This window comes from Pezoporus flaviventris, unplaced genomic scaffold (genome assembly GCF_033815535.1).
Source record: "Pezoporus flaviventris isolate CSIRO_AGI_PZ_B2104156 unplaced genomic scaffold, CSIRO_AGI_Pfla_v1 ptg000254l, whole genome shotgun sequence".
Taxonomy (NCBI): Eukaryota; Metazoa; Chordata; class Aves; order Psittaciformes; family Psittacidae; genus Pezoporus; species Pezoporus flaviventris.
Window position 1 is genome coordinate 212,994 of NW_026892801.1, and position 12,424 is coordinate 225,417.

Below are 12,424 nucleotides of genomic sequence, written 5' to 3' on the forward strand. Positions count from 1 at the left end.
GTTTGCTCCAGAGAGGGACTGGCACATCAGCAGTGATTGCTGCAGTGGAACCAGAACTGCCTGTAGCTTGACAAGGGGAAGTGAAACTTCATCTGAAGCTGGAGGGCAGCCAGAGCTGGAAGAGCGTGCACCCAGCTACAGGCAGGCAGCTTCCAGCTATCACACAAGACACTGGCCTGACCATCAGCAGATCCAAGCTCCTGTGGGAGACAAACCTTTCAAAGCCTCCCCTTTCCAAGAGGAACCATCTAGCAGGTGGGTCAGCTGCACAGGAATAAGCAACTCTCAATCACTCAAGCCACCTTCTGCTTGAGAACAAAGCCATAGGAAACACAAGTCTCCCAGTACCATTCCCAGCAGCAGGGCCCACAGATCACCACCAGCACCAAGCAGGCTCCATGTCAGGCTCCCTCCCCCAGCAGCAACTTGAGGAGCTTCCAGGAAAAGGGAAGATGCAGAACACTAAAGAACACCCTTATAAATAGAAACCTTCCTCACCATGGCAGTGACCTGCCAACAGCGACACCCTTCCCAGGCTCCAGTTCCTTCACTTGGAGGGACTAAGCAACCCCAATGCACTTGGCCAGGTCCAGAACCAGGCTTGCTCCTCTTGAGGCAACCAGTTGGTTCTCGGTGGGAGGAGGGTCAGCATCTCACACCACACTGCCCCCATGGACAAGCAAATAAAAACCCAACAGATTTGAATACACTGTATTTATTTGCAACAGATTCTAAAGAATCTAGTGAGTTTATGTCAAGCCCATCGCATGACAAGTGATACAGGTGTAGGGGAAAAGACATTTAAAACAAAACCCAAGCGTCATTCAAGTTACTGGAATCTTCCACTTGCCCCCTCGCAGGAGGCAGCACAGGATCACCGCAAGGTCTAGAAAAAACTCAGGTTCAACCCACTCATAGGAGTCCCACCACACACACACTGTAAATCAAAAGTGCAATCTCAACATAAGTTGCCCTTTAGGGAATCTTTCTGACATCTGAAAGGGAAGGAGGGAATCTGTTCAGTGTGTCCATGTGCCTGCAGGTAAAGCAGCCTGTAAAAAATAAGCATGCTACAAGTTCAACTGAGATTTCAAATGAAAGCAAAAGCTATCTCCCCTTGCAGCTGTGAAGGCTGCATCCTTTGGATCTCAAAAGCAGCCCTTAAACCAGTTTTACCTCGCACTGGACAAAGCTCAAGCTCCCACCACAGGGACCAGGCTCTGGGCACTGAGAAGTTCCTGGGCTGTGGCACAGCCCACACACCAGCCTGGCCCATGAAGGCAAAGCTGTTCCACGGGAAGGCAGTTAAACATATAATAACAACAATGTTAGTGACACTTCTTCAGCTCTAACTGAATCGGAAGCAAAGCTGGACCAATTTCAAACACGTTAGTTCATGGTAAGTGCAAGAGCCCCCAGATCGCTCCCCCCAACCCCTTATGCCCAATCCCCAAAGAAGGTAGCAATCTGGCTATAGACATTCCAAGGATCTAGTCTTTATTAGAGCATTCAATCTGCCCAGCTAGTACAGTTGTGTCACAACAAAACAAACCCCAAGATAAAGATACTCAAATACCTCGGAGGAAGCACCATGGAGTCACAGTGTTCCCAGAGCAGCATCTCTAGGGAACACCTGCTTTGCTGGCCCACCTCTCCCTCCATGCATAGTTAAAGCAGAGATGATGATTCCAGAGAATGGGCATGGCAATGCAGGCACTGCAGTGAAAGACTGTTTGATGCTCCAGACACCTGACTACTTCAAAGCCACGTTTGGCTGAGAGAGCCAAACCCTGAACACACAAGAGGGTTTGTTAAGACATACTTTTTCCCCTAAGGCCAACTGACCTTTGCATGCTCACCCACCCCCCCCCCAAGCTCCATTTCTAGCTAGGGAATGAATTTCAAATGCTATCAGTAGCTCACATGTGGAATCACATTGCTGGAAATCGTCTGCTTCTGGAGATAGGCCCCTGGCAGAGGGAAGATCCCCACCACAGGACACTGGAAGAGGTCTGCCTATCTCCTAGAACACCACTGGCTTCAGCCCCCAACACAGCAACAGCTGGAGATACCTGACTAGTGAACAAGTTGGTTTGTGCTTCAAAGGACAAGCCTCATCTCTCCAGATAACCCAGCTGGTCTCTGGCTTTGTGCATTAACACCACACTGCACGCCAAAAACCAAGAAAAATCAGCAGCATTTCAAATTCCCCTACAAAACACAGGATTAGGTAGAGGAGCCCGGGGCAGGCTCCTGGACAGATCGGCCTCATCGTTCCTGTACATGATTACACTTTGGCACTGCAGACTTGAAGTAAATTCCTATATGTATCTCCCTGCTGCCTCCTCTCCAGACAGCTCTGCACAGCATTGCCCACCATGCACTCCCCCTACCCCACTTCTATTTTGGCATTTACATGGAATCCAAGCCCACCCCTGTTAATACAACTCCACTTGGAGAGCTCTTTGCTCCAGCTGGCCCTTCACAGGCAGAAGCCATGCCAGAAAACCTCAGCAACACGTAACCTGCAGCCCCAGTCATGCTTCAGCAAGGTTACTAGAAATGATCTTATGACCCCCCCCTCCCTCCCCAGCAGAAACATTTGCCTCTTCAGACACCCCCACTTGAGCTCCTGGGATATCAGCCCCTGCAGAGGTTTACAGTACAGTTGTGTTTGTATGGTTACAGGCACTTAAACAGGATTCTTTGGTCCTTCAAAGGAATTCGCCACTCTGGCTCCTAACTTCAGAAGCCACAAGTCTGCACACCCCTAACACCTCCCACACTAAAAACCAGCCCCGTTCAGAGCCATTCCAGGGCAGTGCAGCTCTACCTTAGTGTAATTCTACAATCTCCCCTTGCACACACCCCCACCCACCCCCATGACCTCCACAATTCAATAAGCAATTGAGTCTTCCTGTAAACGTCCAGGTCATCTGGTTTCCATAGCACTGCACTTCCCATCACAGTGTACAGGCCTCATTCCAACAAACCCAGGAATGAGGCACTCAAGTCCAGGAAGCTTCTTTTCGTTGCAGTTCTAGGAAGGTTGGTTGCTTTGTCTCTTTTTCTTGCCCCCACCCTCCCCATTCCCCCCAAGGTATGGGATTACCTTGGAGGAAAGGCCCTGAAGTCTGTTCTGGCTCAGTTACAGGGAAGCCACGTTGGGTAAGACTGATTGCAAGGCAGGAAGGGCTGCACGTGGGTGACATAGTAGTTGAAGTTTATTTCACTGACGTAAGGGGCTGGCTGGTAGTAGCAGGTAACGTTTGTGACCGTGGGGATGATGTTCTGCTCAGCCAGGACTCTCACAGCCAGCATGGCAATGAGGTTCAGGGTCTGCCTCCTTTCGTGTCCCATAAGACAGACTGTGCTTTCATTGACCACCCTGTGGAGGGTCATCAAATAGTCATATCGTTTGTTCTCCATCCCCACAAAGTGGCTCTGAAGGTAGCACTCTAGCTTCCTCTGCTGCTCACCGATGTCAGAGAAGTCTATGAAAAACCTGGAGCACATGTATCTCTGGAGCGCCTTCATATCCACTTCTGATTTGGGCTTAAATCCCCTCACCAAGAGGTTGCAGTATTTCAGAAGCCCCCCACCTCTGATCTCCTCTGGGTTCCTCGTGGCGATGACCCTGTTCCGGAGATGGTCCATTGCCTCCTCAAAGTCCCCGTACATGCTCTCCCCAGTGACCGTTGGGTGGAAGTTCTCGGCCATGGGGTTCTCCGAGCACTCTCCGAAGAGCAGAAGCGAATCCAGGATGATCTGGAAGGAATCCACGCTGAACTCGAACTGCCGCCTGAGGGAGTCCACGAACTTGAGCTCCACGTTCTTGCCGCTGTTGTTGGAGAGGGATATGAGGCTCCAGCGGTCGGTCTCATTGCACACCTTCACCAGCTTCTGCACGTACGCCTCCTTCAGCGTCATGGGTGTGATCTTGTCTTTGTTGACACCTTCGGGGAGGAAGTCAAGCAGGCAGTCCATGACCACATCTTTAACAAGCTGGAAGACGTCTTCGGTCTTCAGATCCACACCAAAGATGAGATCCAGGTCTTTGTACCCCAAGCCACTGTCTTGATGTAGAACGTGACTAGCTGCTGAACCATTCAACCTGACGTTATGGACTGCAATTCCTTTCTTCTCCAGGCGACTACGGACAACCTGAGATATGGAGAGAGTCAGTGAGAAGCAAGAAAACATTCCTGGAGCAGCCTGGTTACAGCAGCAGGATTCACTCCCGTCACTTAATATGGGTCACTCCAGTGCAAGACAGTGAAATAAAGAGCTAATCCATCAGAAATAGGTCACTTTGGAAAGCATCCAGAGTTTTGCCAGCAGCCAAGGGGTGGTTCTCCTTTACTTTTTCCCTTGCAGTAGAGGTCTCCTACTGCACAAGTGGCTCTTTGCTCTTCCCCTCCTTCCCCCACCAAAGCCAGGTTACCTGCACTCATCTTTGGGGTGGTCTCTGCTCCCTTCATCCCCCCCTCCCCAGGTTGCAGCCTTTCCAAGCATCAAGAGAGCAGCCATTCCAACAAGGATTCCAACTAGAAGGCAGCAGCAAAGTCTACAGCTGCCCCTGGTGATTTAATGACAGTGGCTCACTCCTTTCAGCCATCCCCTTTGCCTGTCAAGATTCACTAAAGGCAAATCAAGATGCCAGAACTGCTCCAAAGCCCCAGCCAGGCACATGCAAGTTCATGTCCTAACTAGTAAGTGTATCCTAACAATTTCCAGTGTGTCAGAGCTTCGCGCTGCACTTGGCATGCTATCAAGCACAAGAGACGGCTTTCATCTTGCGGGTGTTACTCCAGTGATTTTAATGCTGCCTGCTCAGTCCTGGCACACCCACCAGTACCTCCAAAGCTTTGTTCCTTCGGAGCAAAGCTGAATCACTTGCCCGATTACTTAACATGCAAGAGGCTGAAATAACCCCAAGACCATAAAATAAACTATCTAGACACCAGCTTATAATTTGAGTTTAACTAAACTCAAAGATCCCAGGAAGATTAAGTTCACCTCTTCCCATCTCTCATCCTTTCATGTTCCTCTCCAGCAATTACCCACTGCCCTGGGAGCCCCAGCGAGCCAGCCAGCTCCCCCAGTGCCCAAAGCAAGGCTAGAGCTTGAAAGAGCAAAAGCTTGGGATACAGATGGACAAATCATATCACTGGGAGCCAGTGCGACCAGGCGAGCTCTGCCAGGCTGTCCTACTTTGAGAGGCCCCACTGAAACTCAAAGCTGGGAACCTGCTTGGTGGACACAGCCCTGAGCAGGTAGTTTGGGGGTCACCAAAGTGTTACAGCTCCATGGGTCTCAGCAGGTATCAAACTGCCCCTCAGCAAACAGCACATCTCTTGATACAAATTGAGGAGTGGTTTTCAACAGGGACTTGGTTAAATCTCATGATGCAGCTTCTCCACTGGTGTTTCCCTATTGCTCCCCGACATAAACCACTGCTGCTTGGTCCAGAAGTGCACCCAGGCTCTTTGCCAGCCCAATGGTGACAGCCACATGCCAGGCAACAGTTAACCAGCAAGCTCCCAAGTCCCCATCAGCACATCCAATCCAGCCATAAAAAGGGCTATTTCCAAAGGCAGAGAATCTGGAAACTGAATTTACCCCTGGAAGAGACACAGGGTTATTCCCCCCTATAGAACAAACATCACAGAGGCCACCAAGACAACTCCTGGTGCGTGTCTGGTGCAAAGTGATCAGCTGCTGGAGCTGCTCACCCAAGGCACAGCTCCAGCACTACTTGTGGAGTTGAGTGTTGTGCTATTGGGCTTAGAGAGAGAAGACAGAAATCACAAAAGTGCCTGCTGCAGAACTCGGGCCAGTGCTTTGAGAGGATCTCAGTCCACATTAACTTCCTAGAGCCAAAGAGCACCGGCTCAAGCCCTTTCTGGGCACAGCTCAGGACCAGCAACACCACAGACCCATAAGCTTCAGACTCATAGCACACCTATGAGAGATGTACTCAGAAAAGGTGGAACCCCCCCCCATCTGCTCAAACGTGCTTTGTCCCAAATCACCCCAAGGCAGCTCCAGCCTGCAGCCTCACCACTGCCCCCAGTTCTCCAGCCGGAGCACATCTCCCTGGCTGCAGGCAGTGGGCTCAGGTATGTGTCTTCCCCAGAGGGTTGGATATTTACAGGGTTAGGCAGCTGCTGACCTGCTTCCCAAAACAGCACCTCACGTTATGTGTGGTTCACATAATTGACTCTGACAGGCAGGCAGGAGCAAAGCCTGCCTGCATCCTGACCAGCCGCTTCCCACCTCCCACAACAACAACAGCAGCACGCAATAAAGAACTGCCTTTTAGGTTACTCGTTTCACATTAGTCAGCCCTAAATACAGGGTCTGCCGGTGTGGCTGGTCCGAATGACAGCCCTCAGTTATGTGGTGCCTGAAGTTGCCAGTAGCAACATCCTTTTCAGCAGCTCTGACAGCAAATGCCTTTACTTTGGTAGAATTAAGCAGTAAGACACTGTGGAACATCTGATGCTGCACCACGCCAGGCTTCGCTGGCCTTGCACAACCTGAGGGCAATGTCCTGACAGGAGCTCTCACACTCACTTTAAAGTGTCAGCAGCCAAGATTTAGCACTTCTGCCCCCACCAGATGCAGCAGGAACTCGAGGCATTGGGATTCACAGAGCAGCCTTTCAAATGTCACCTTCCCATTTTCCAGGCTCTAGCAGGAATATTTCTCAAGGCTTCAGAATCCCAACGATGGGTTTCTTGTGAAAGCCAGGCTGGGGTGAGCTTTGTGAAGAGCCCTTTTAATTAGAAGCCAACATGCCCGATTTTACATTTGATGAGTCATTACTGAGGCATGAAGTTGCCTCCCAAATATGAATATGCATCAGCTTATTTGAACTACATCCTTAGTTCAACATTAAACACAGTTATTACCTTATGGTTAAACTAACAGGAACTGTTTAGCAAGACAGTATTGGGCAGGCCCTGGAGGATACAGATGACAACCAAAAGGCCACTGACACTCGATCTAACACAGCAAGCAGTAACTGCTCCAAGACACCAGCCCAACAAGCCCACCAGCATGAAGCAATCCTATGGGAGCAGCTCTGGAGAACCCACTCTGCCTCAGCCACCAAAACAGCTCAAGAACAGGAGGGCTGCAGGGTGGGAGCAAGTCGAGCAGGATCAGGCATTAGGAACGCGTTCATTTTCCTATACAAGGCTATTTCAAGGTCGGTTTTCCTAAACTTAGGCATTACCGGGGAGGGGGCAGCAGCCACACCACCGACACCAACAGCACCGGGAAGCGGGACCCACCCCTCCCGCACCGGGAGCCCGGCCCTCAGCCCGCAGGGGGGGCCGGGCTGGCCCAGGGCCCGGTAACCACCGCCTCAGCACTTTGGCTCCTTCCCGCCCCCCGCCGGGACCGGGGCAGAGTCCAGCGGCAGAGCGGCTCCTCCTGCCCCCGCGGCCCCGCGCTCACCTGCACGATGGTGCGGGGTCGCACCGACAGCGTGGGGAAGTTGCCGCGGCCGTGGATGGGCACGGCCTCGCCCAGGATCTGGTCCAGCCGCTGCACCTGCTCCCAGGACAGGACGCTGAAGCGGTCTCCGCCGGGCTGCTCCGCGCCGCCCGGAGCGGGCCCCGCCGCCGCCGCCGCCAGCATGGCCCAGCCCCGCCGGAAGAGCCGCGCCGATCACCCGGAAGCGGCGCCGGAGCACGGGGGGGGAAGCGAAGGGGAAGCCGTGCGCGGAGCACAGCGGGGCCTGCAGGCGCCGTCAGTGCCCGGTGCAGCCGCAGCGCCCGCCCCGCCGCCGCCTGCCCCAGCACTGCGGGGCCCCCGCCGCGCCGCCGCTTTACATAGCCCCGCCGGCGCGGCACCCATTGGCCCGGCCCCGCCGCCAATGGCCGCCCCGCAGCGCCGCCTCTCCCGCGCTCCCATAGGCCCAGAGGGAAGGGTGGGGGTGAGCTGATGGCCAATTAGAGGAGAGGAGGGAGGAAAGAGGCGGGGCGAAAGGGGAGGGGGCGGGGCACGGTGGTGGGGCCCCGCCTTTCCGGCTGGCGCTGGTGCCAGCGGTGATTGGCTGGAGACGGAGCGCGGGTTACAGGGGCGGCGCGCTGGTGCCGTCGGTACCGGGTGGCACCCGCGGGTACCTCGCTGACGGCTGTTGACGTCTGTTGGTGTCCTGTGACACCCACTGATGTCCCGTTGATACCCATTGATACCCCATTGACTCCCCATTGATGACCGTTGATGCCCCACTGATGCCCTTTGATACCCATTGATGCCCATCGATGTCCCGTTGATAACCGTTGATACCCATTGATACCCCATTGACTCCCCATTGATGACCGTTGATGCCCCACTGATGCCCTTTGATACTCATTGATGCCCATCAATGCCCCATTGATGGCCATTGATGCCTACTGATGCCTGTTGATACCCGTTGATACCCATTGATATCCCATTGATGCCCGTTGATACCCACTGATACCCATTGATGCCCCATTGATGCCCATTGATGCTCCAAGGTCTGAAACCCCATTGCTACACCATGGCCTAGCACCCCCAGAGCCCAGTGCCCCCTGGCCTGACACACACACACATACACACCCCCCCCCAGCAGTGTCCTCAGGGACTCACTGCAGCACTGCAGCAGCTGCATGCAGGGGGCTGTGCTACCCAGGACACACAGGGAAGCATCCCCTGATGATGGGATCCACCAGCTTGGGATGCTGAGTAGCCCCTGCCCCATGGCCCTGCTGCGGGCCAAGCCCCCGCCTCCTCCTCAGGCCATCCCTGTTCTCTGCCACCCATTTCCTTTTATCCCAACAATTCCCATCCCTTTAAAGAGCTCATTTCTCCTCAGCAGTTAACAGACAGCTCCAGGAGGCACCTCCCTGCCGCGCTGCTGCCCTCGGGGAGGCTCTTGCAGAGCTCTTCCAAGCTGTCTCCAAAGCCCAGGCAGGTTTCTCCCCTTCCATATCCCAGGGGTCTGCCGCTGGAAGCTGCAGGAAGAGTAACTTAAGTGATGGGCCATTTGGGTTTGGGCGGAAATGAGGTGTTCAGGAGCACCCACAACTGGGGTTGGGGATAGAGCAAGCAAAAGGGTGCCCCAAGCCCTGGTCCCTTCTGAGATCCTCTCCATCCCAACAGCCTGAGTGGTCCCCAGGGGTTTCTGGGGTCCCCTCTACCAGGGTCCCCATGTGAGGATGTTCCTTGTGCCACCATGGTTTGCTCTCTGGCATTATTGTGGGGATCCATTCGAAACCTCCACCAGGATTAAATGCTGCTCCTGCTCACTGCCAGCAAGGCTTCAGACGGGTGCAAGAGGAGAGGATCCCTGCTGGAAAGTGATTTTCCAAGGAACTTAAAAAAACAGGAAGGCTGCCTCCTGTTGCAAACCAGTTTTGGTCCTGGCAGCAAGAGCTGGATCAGGAAGAGCTTCCCAAGACACTGGGAGAGGGCAAATGGCTTTAGGGATCTACCAGCCCATCCTGGAAGGACTGGGGTGCAGGAGGCTGGTGATGAGCTGGGCTAAGAGGGACTGGAGTGCTGAGGGCCTGTTAAAAGAGCTGCTCCTTAACATCCATCACCAAACCATTATCCCAAGGAGCCACCGGAGCTGGGAATGGCACTGAGGCTACTTCCTCCCAGCTCAGCAAGGGCTGATCCAGGCTTCCTTTGTTTTGTTGGCAATTAAGGACTAATCATTGTCTGGGGGTGACACTCAGGTGGTGCCCCTGGGGTGGTGGCACAAGGATTGCAAAGCCCCTTTGAGGCTGTTGGAGTGGGGCAGGGGGGCTGTGGTCCTGCTTGATCCACGGATGCAGGGTAGCATCCTGATGCTTGCATCACCCCACTGGGACATCAATGGGGTGAGCTGGGATGCCTGTGGGGAGGAAGGGGCAGCTCTGGCAGGGGTCTGGAGAGGGGCAGGGGGTGAAACCCAACCTGGAGGTGAGGAGGAACCTCAGGGACTCCCTGGCTCTGTCCCGCCCTCCATTAAGCAGGGTGTGAGCCAGCTCCCGGAGCAAGCAGAGGGACTGAGCCCTTCTCTCAGAGGCACCAACGTCACCCAGAGCACCTAAGAGAGCAGTAGGATGGGGTGGTGCCATCCTCCTGCCCCATTCCCATGGCATCGCCACCCTGCACACCCCAGGCTGTCCCCATGCCCATGGCTGCTGTCCCCACACATGCACCAGCCACCTCTGGTCTGTCTCAAGCCACACTGTGCATGTCCAGGCTGTCCCCATGCACCCCTGCGCACATCCCTGCCTCCCCATGTCCACTGTGGGTTGAGGAGGTGGAGCCCTTCTCCATGGCCACATCCAAACCCCGCTCCTGGGCACCTCCAGTGTCCATCCACCACCCAGCCCCGCTTGCTCGCACACAGCCTGTCCCAGAGGTGCCACCGCTGCTCACTGTCCCCACATCCTCACTGACAAGGCACCCATGGCCCTGGCTCGGTGCCACTGGCTGCCTCCATGGCCCCAGTGGTCACAGTTGCCCAAAGAAGGGGCTTCCCCATGGTGAGCCCTGGTGTTTCCTGCCCAGCATGAGGGATGCCCCCATTCAGGATCCCCAGGCTTCAGTCCCCACCTGGAGCTAATGACAAGTGATGCTGTTGGGACACCCTCGCCCTGGAGAGGAGGCACTGAGATGAAAGGGAGCGTAGGGTGTCATTACTGGAGGTGACACAGAGCTGGGGAATGGCCCCATCACCTCCCTGGGCTGCTGCCTGGGGAGCTGGGGGCAACATGCACTGCTGGGGCAAAGGGACAGGGACCCCTGTCCCCAGAGCAGGGCAGGGCAGGGACTGAGCTGTCCCCTCCAAGCTGCCCATGGTGTCACTGCTCCCATTCCCTGCTCCTGTGTCCCGCTCTCGGTGGCTTCCCACTGACCCCGAGTGCTTGGTGTGATTTGTGCTCTGAAACCCGTGGCAGGAGGTGACCATCTCAGCACCACTCACCTGAGCTGGGCACGGGCTCTCCCTGCACTTGGCACCACCAGGACCCTGACATGCTCGGGGGGGGGGAGCAGAGGGAGCCAAGGGGTACAGAGGGGAAGGGCATCACCAGCACAGGCTAGGCCCGGTCCTTCCCTCCTGCGTGTGTGTTGGCAGTTGCTCAGCGGTGACAGCCCAGCCCCGCGGGGATCATTACTCCTCCCTCATTACGAGGAGTTATTCACCCTTTGAGACAGAGACAGGAATACCCTGGAAATGCCTCAGTTTGTGGGTTCTTGCAGTAAAGGTGTGACTGGGACCAAGGGGGGCTGCACGTGATGCTTGCTGGCACGTGGGGGATGCGCGGGCAGCAGCCTCTGTGCCTGCACAGGGGCCATCCCCTGCCTCCGGGCTGCGCTGGCACCTCTTGGTGCTCCTGGCACTGGGATGGCAACGCTGCTGCTCCGGCACAGTGAGGACGGAGCCGAGGCCCATTCCTGACAAATCTTCCTGGCTCGGGTCCCCCATGCCCTGGGCATGAGCCTCCCACGGAGACTGTAGGGACGGCACCCACCAAACCAGCCCCACCATGGGCCATATGGCATCGCCTACCCCACGCTCCATCTCATCCTGCCCAGGGACCCCTTGGCAAGGGGGGAAGCCCTGTGCTGGGGTGGCCACGTTCTGGCCCAGGATCACGGGGAACCCTGGGCCTCAGGTATGTGAAGCACATGAGCATCACCAGCGCTGATGCTGGAGCTGGATGGCAAGGGCCTAAGTCACAGCCTCTGGAGTCAGAGCTTTAACGTGCAGCGATGAGACATGCTCCTACTGCAAGTGACAGCAAAGAGCTCCAGGGCACCCCCAGCCGGGGTGGAGGTGGGGTTGATGAGGGCTTGACTTTAGCCAAGGGGTCAGATGAGCCCCCTCCCCTGGGCACACAGCCCCCAAACCTGTCTGCAGTGTAGGCAGGGACCCCAGTGCTGCTGCAGCAGGACCCTGCCCCTTCAGCCACAGCAGGAAGGCGAAGGGCTAACACTGAACATCCCAGTGGGAATGAGGCCTCCCAGGATGCTGTGGCACAGGTTGGATCCCAAAGAGCTGGAAAAAACTCTGCTAAAAATTACCATTAATTTATTAGAATATTCATGATAAAAACCCAGATTCTCTTTATACGTGTTTGTCTTTCCTTTAGATACCAGAGAATCCGCATTGCTTTGTTTCCCTCCTGGACACAGAGCAGGGCAGCAGCAGCGCAGGCAGCAGGGGGGCTCTCGCCCTGGTGTGACAGAGCCACATGGACACCAGGCCCCCACTGTCCCCATTGGGACGCGGCGCCCACCAGGGCAGCGATGACATGTGGCAAGGCACAGCGTGGGGAGGGCTGGTCAGCACCCCACAGCACGGCAGAGGCAGCCCCATGGTGAAGGGTGGCACATGGGGGCAGGCTGGCACCACAGGGAGCGCTGCCAACACCCAGCCAAGCCATGT

General features: G+C 55.5%; 1 protein-coding gene across 1 annotated transcript; it reads right to left on the reverse strand.

The window, feature by feature from the left end:
* Nucleotides 1-699: 699 nt before the first annotated feature.
* On the reverse strand, nt 700-7,718 carry TENT5B (terminal nucleotidyltransferase 5B). Its single transcript, XM_061442872.1, has 2 exons — nt 7,468-7,718; nt 700-4,164 (listed from the first exon to the last, which is right to left on the reverse strand). Exons 1-2 carry the CDS (start codon nt 7,648-7,650, stop codon nt 3,145-3,147), a joined length of 1,203 nt encoding a protein of 400 aa, XP_061298856.1. The 5' UTR covers nt 7,651-7,718; the 3' UTR covers nt 700-3,144.
* Nucleotides 7,719-12,424: the final 4,706 nt, after the last annotated feature.